We start from the raw sequence: 6280 nt of genomic DNA, 5'->3' as shown, positions 1-6280 counted from the left end.
TGAACATAGGTTAGGAGCTTTCAAGTGCGAATTAGAAACACATGGCAAGTTTATCCTTGCCATTGAATTTCATCTTGTTGTAGATGAAAACAAGAAATAAGTGTGCGATAGGCTAGGACTCACATGAAAAGATATCTCTCTTTAACATAATAACATCCAAGGTTACATGTTTTCCCATCTCAACACAAATGGCAAATTAATCATGATACCCAAATACTTTTGGTTAATACAGGTTTAGTAAAATAGTATATGGTTGCTAGCTCTAAACAAAAGCAAATAAATAAGGCTATTAAATCTTAGTATATTATTTGTATGTGCAAGAATTTTCCATGGAGGTTGAGAAAGACATTTGAGCACACTACAATGCAATATATTCATAATTCTTGATTGTATTGTTTTTTCAAAAAACATTAATAGGTAGTGAATGATGTTAGAGGGGATGGGAGATGTAGGGTGGTTCTCACACACTCCAAAGTAACTCAACCCACACTCAGGTTTGTTATGCACCAAATGGCAAATGTCCACTTTGTAAGTTTTAACCAATCAAAACACTTAGGTTGATTACACATTGAGGCGGACGAACGGTTTGCACGAAAAAAAATGTATCCAAAGGGCCATGTGGCCCCTTATTATTCGATCTGCATTTCTCACGTGACACCCACTTTTAGGCAGGGGATCCCCCCCACCACGTTTTTGCCTTTCTTGCCCACTTTGTAAAATGATGGACTAGGGTGAACTCCTTGCCTACTTTACGACGGGGAGTCTTTCTTGTCCGCTCTGTAAGATGATGGATTAAGGTGCACTTTTTACATTTGCAACCAATCAGAAAATGATATATTTTTTGTTTTTTATTTTTTTACAAAAGATCTCATTTTGGTGTGTAAAAGTATTGTGCGGTGTGTACGCCTAGTTTCAAAAAGTGGGTGCCCACACTCTCGACCGGGATTAGGCCTCCGACATTTGGTGTGCAACCAGCCTCAAATCACGAGGGCCCAGGCCACACCCGGTTGGCCTAAAATACATTACGCATGACTACTACGTCTGTGCAACTCTTTGATGCACTGATTGCCTCGCACTCTACTGGCTACAAGTACTCTAATGGCGCGGCCCACGGGTGGGTGCCCGAGAAGGCCCCATGGGGGGGTGGAGAGAGAGCGAGCGAGAGGCAAGTCTTACAAAGGATGCATTGATTGATAACGAGCGCGTCGTCCTCCCCATCATCGTCATCCGCTCTTCATCTTCATCTTGCTGGCTCCTCGGTTCATGGATTCCCTTGCTACAGCACAGGTGGGATGGCAACGCTGATCAGGGCCTGGGCCGCCTCCTCTCATCGTGCATGCCTGCTGCAGCTCCTCCTGTGCCTGCTCCCGCTAATCGATCACCATCGACTCGCCTCGGCATCCAACCTCTCCACAGACGCGGCCGCCTTGCTGGCCCTCAAGAGCAGGCTCAGCCCTGCCGCGTCCCTGACCTCCTGGAACGCGTCCTCCATCGCTGCCGCCTGCGTCTCCTGGGAGGGCGTCCTCTGCTCCCCCGGACCATCATCACCCAGGGTCACCTCCCTGCGCCTCCCTGGCAAGTCCCTGTACGGCACCCTCTACGTGGCCGCCCTCGCCCCCCTCGACGCCCTCCAGACCCTCAGCCTGCACTCGAATGCGCTCTCCGGCCGCCTCCCCTCCTCCCTGCCCTCCCTCCCTTCCCTCAGGAGGCTCTACCTGCAGAATAACCGCCTCTCGGGTCCCCTCCCGCTCACTCTCGCCGCCTGGCCCCTCCTCCTGCAGCTCGATCTCTCCTTCAACGCCTTCAATGGCTCCATCCCCCCGTCGCTCGCCTCCACCGGCCCCCGCCTCCGGACACTCTCCCTCCAGAACAACAGCCTCTCCGGCGCCCTCCCGCCCTTGGACCTCCCCTCGCTCGTCCTTTTCAGCGTCAGCAACAATCAGCTCAGCGGCCCGATCCCGGCGTCGCTGTCGAGGTTTTCGCCAGATAACTTCACCGGCAACAGCCTTTGCGGCCTTCCTCTTCCACCATGTGAGCAGCATCATCATCATAAGAAGCTCAGCACAGGGGCCATTGTTGGCATTGCAGTGGGGGCTTCCACATTGCTTTTGAGCTTGCTAGCAATATGTTTCTTGGTCGTGTGCAAGAAGAGAAGCAGGAAGACAGAAGATTCGAATCGTGCAGCCTCGCGCAGCACCCCCATCTCCAATTCAACTCAGGCTCAGGGGGGCAAGAGAGGAGGCACCTCCTCATCTTCTTATGTGACAGCCAAAGAGTCAGTTGACAGCAAGAACAAGTTGGTGGTTATCGGTGACCACGCTAGGATCCTGGATTTGGAGGACTTGCTGACGGCCTCTGCAGAGGTGCTGGGCAAAGGGATCTTGGGGACCAGCTACAAGGTTGTCCTGGAAGATGGCTCCATCCTAGTGGTCAAGAGGCTCCTGGATGTGGAGGAGAGCAGGCACGATGAGCACCGGCAGCACATTGAGTCACTCGGCCGCCTCCGCCACCAGAACCTTCTGCCCCTCCGAGCCTACTACTTCGACAAAGATGAGAAGCTCTTGGTGTATGACTACAAGCCCCATGGTAGCTTGTCTGCATTGCTTCATGGTAAGTGGTGGTGCTTATTGATTTGGATTCCTTCTGTTTCATTGATACCAGAGGAGAAGCTCTTCTGTTATCAGCATTGCTAGGTGCCATATGGGAGCTTGTCTGCATTGCAACATGCATGGTAAGCGATGACGATCGGGGCTGCTTTCTGATCGATTACTTGTTTTAAGTTAACTAATCCGGATCTTATTGGTATCATCATGTTGATAGCTCACGCATCATCTTAGAAAAATACTCATTTTCATTCTCTGAGCTCCCTCCCATTCTGGTGTCTGCACAAGCTAACAAGTCAACTGCAATACTAGTTTTCTTCGACAGACTTGTTGCTGCTTTGGGTGAAATCTACATGCTTGGAATGGCATCTTTAGGAATCTGAACTTATCTGATGCCAAGAGGATACTTTATTTCAGATTATGAGTCCTTTGACAAACGAATGTTATATTGATATGTGCCTTTTTGTGCCCTTTACAAAGAGGTTTAAAATATGCGGGGATATGGGCCTTGTTTTAACTTTTTACTTCCATGGCGGTAAATACACTGTAGACTTCCATGGCGGTAAATGTCAGCCAAGAATTCTTAATTTATGCTTTACAGCGTCGCTTGACATGGACAAATGTCAGAGCTGCCAGAGAGAACCCTTCCTATTAAATACAGAAACGGCTTCCTTGTAAGTTGTACCCACTTTTCAAAGGCTTTATCATCACAGTCTACCAGATGGCAGAGACCCAGACTTTGTGAATGTCTCTGACCACGGACGTGTATGTTCATTGTTCATACTGATCCGATGGCCCAATATGATATTAGATAATCAGGTAAAGTATCGGAAAGGGAAAATCTGTGTACGATCACTGACCAGCGTGTCATTCCGATTTCCCACCGACTTTCTTTAAGACATTCAAGGCTGAATTCTCGAATCTCAGTGATCTCTCACCCACGGCCCACATGCACCATACAAAAGATTCTTGCATCGCACATGTTGATGCTGATGGGCATCAGGAGACAGCATCTGATAGTAGGGGTTAGATGAAATGTCTCGGCGCCTGATTTTTAAAATTGGAGATGGCACAGGCACAGTTCGAAGGGCTATTTCCTAGCCTTAATCAAAAGAAAGGATAGCAAGTTTTGTCTACTCAGGCATTTACTAAGGAAGCAAGACAAGATTTGCTCAGTTAATGTTGAGTGTGTATTCATGTAACTGTGGTTTCAGAGTATTCTGTATAAAGATTCTCTCCCAGTAGGGCACTGAAGTGACCTCCTCTGCAGGTGTCAGCTCCATTTCCACTTCCAAAATTTTGGCTTAACATACATGACTGATGGCTTTGCAGCAAACAAAGGAGCAGGAAGGCCCCCCTTGGATTGGAACACGCGCTTCAAAGTCGCCCTAACCAGTGCCAAGGGTCTAGCCCATCTACACAGCCAAGACATTGTCCATGGCAACATCAAGGCTTCCAACGTGCTGCTAGCAAGCAACACAGCAGAGGCATGTGTGGCTGACTATGGCCTGATGCAGATAATCGTGTTGGCGGCAGGGAGTAGGGGCAGCGGAGCCGCGCAACGTGCTTGGATGGGGTACCGGGCACCAGAAGTGACAGATCCGAAGCGGGTCACACAGAAGGGGGATGTGTTCAGCTATGGGGTGCTGCTGCTTGAGCTGCTGACAGGCAGGGCACCGATGTCGGCGCAGCAGCAGTCGGCGGCAAGCCCCGGCATGGAGGAAGGGGTGGACCTGCCTAGGTGGGTGCAGTCTGTGGTTAGAGAGGAGTGGACAGTGGAGGTCTTTGATCCTGACCTGATGGTTAATAACAGTCATGGTGCTACCCATGATGGTGGTAGTAATAATAATGCTAACGGTAATACTGTGGAAGAGATGGTGCATCTCCTGCAGGTCGCCCTGTCCTGTGTTTCCCCTTCCCCTGCCCTAAGAGCCACCATGGCCGAGGTCCTTACCATGATGCACGCCATTAGAAGACAGAATGGCGATGATGTTGTGAGTAGTAGTACTATTGCAGAGATTAAGTCATAAATGTCGCGACTCGGCCTGTGCATATCTCTATTTTGTGCTATTCATCAAGAAACGCAAAAACAAAAAAGATTTATTTCTGAGTGCATGATTGTAAATGCGGTAGCCTCCGCTTACATTCGATTACTTTCTAAGCCACGGGCCATTCATACCACTTGATTGCTATTTTGAGATTGCATTATATCTGTGAGAGAGAGAGAGAGAGAGAGAGAGAGAGAGAGAGAGTGTGTGTGTGTGTGCAAGCACATGCATTGAGTAACGTCCTTTCACTTGCGTTGAATATGTAGGCATAGATGCTTTCATGTCACCAAAACAACGCCCATGAGCATAACTCACCTTTGTTCCTTTTCGCATTCTCAATAAAGTTTCCTTTTTTGCACTCTTACATGTTTCACATAGCTAGCAAGCATTTAGCCAGATGTAGTTCAGTCTAGGCCCTAGGGTAATGCCCATTACATATTGATGCACATGTTTTCTTGATCCAATATATACATGCATTACCCAAAAAAAAAAAAATCCTTACATGTGCTTGGATATAGGGATAGTGGCGCATTTTAAAAGATGGCTCCTTATTTACACACCACACCTAAGGCCCTAAATTTATAGCGGTTGAAATGTGAGTCAAAGTAACAAGGCCACACCTAATATAGTTAGTATGGACTTGATTTATGCCAACCAAGAAAAATGAACATTGAGATGAGAGTAAAGTATATATGAATAGAGAGTGAGTTCACCTTTTATTATTAGACTTTTATAGAGAGAGAGAGAAGGGTCTTGAGGAGAGAACCCTTTTTATGCTATATAATAATTGCCATGTCCTCAATGCATTTGACATGGCTTAGATGTACATGCATGTAGAGAGCTTGAATATGAGAATCAAGCCTAAGCATATTTAATTAAGGTCGACAACATATGATTGCTTTATTTAATTACACCGAGGCTTTTATTAGAACTTTAGGAGTTCATGGAATACCTCTAAAAATGAAGGTTCTCCATGAGCTTGAAGTTAGAATGAAATTTTGAATGGGACAATATCAATGGCTTGGTCTTGGATGTATGCAAAGAGATGTATGCTGCTTATTGGCACTTCACCATGAAAATGCAGCTTGCAAACTTGTGCATGGCCATAGTATGCTTTGTGGCATGACCACTCCTTTGCTCTCCCTTTCCCTCACTCCTATATTTGTGGCATCTTGGTAACTTGTGCATGGCCACAATATGCTTTGTGGCATGTTCACTCCTTTACTCTCCCCCTCCCTCCCTCCTATATTTGGGGAAGTGCTTAGAATGCATCTTGCTAACTTGTGCATGGCCACAATATGCTTTGCAGCATGATCACTCCTTGCTCTCCCCCTCCCTTTTATATTTGGGGAAGTGCTTAGAATCTCAAATATATTCTCATCTAATTTCTTATGTTTTGGCAATTTGTTTGCCCATGATGTTTCAATATGTATGTTTTTATGAACTTGCATCCATGTGGGCATGTGTATAGGTAAACAATTGCTCTTGTGAGTTCATTCTCATAAAAAACTATAAAAATATAAAAAAGATACGACACAAACTGTTCTAAAAAGAGGATGTGTATTCTCAACTTACATGATGGATTCATTAGCAACAAAAGTCTCGACTTCCATGAATAAGTAATGAGAT

At 46.5% G+C, this 6280-nt stretch overlaps 1 protein-coding gene across 1 annotated transcript; it reads left to right on the top strand.

Moving 5' to 3' along the window:
- Positions 1-1075: 1075 nt before the first annotated feature.
- On the top strand, positions 1076-4795 carry LOC148038396 (putative inactive receptor kinase At2g26730). Its single transcript, XM_087671454.1, has 2 exons — positions 1076-2610; positions 3936-4795. Exons 1-2 carry the CDS (start codon positions 1293-1295, stop codon positions 4631-4633), a joined length of 2016 nt encoding a protein of 671 aa, XP_087527580.1. The 5' UTR covers positions 1076-1292; the 3' UTR covers positions 4634-4795.
- Positions 4796-6280: the final 1485 nt, after the last annotated feature.

This window comes from Lygodium microphyllum, chromosome 3 (genome assembly GCF_053477565.2).
Source record: "Lygodium microphyllum isolate KBCC chromosome 3, Lygodium_microphyllum_v1.1.10, whole genome shotgun sequence".
Lineage (NCBI taxonomy): Eukaryota > Viridiplantae > Streptophyta > Polypodiopsida > Schizaeales > Lygodiaceae > Lygodium > Lygodium microphyllum.
Note: the sequence above shows the minus strand (reverse complement) of the source record. Positions and strands in the feature narration are given on the sequence as shown.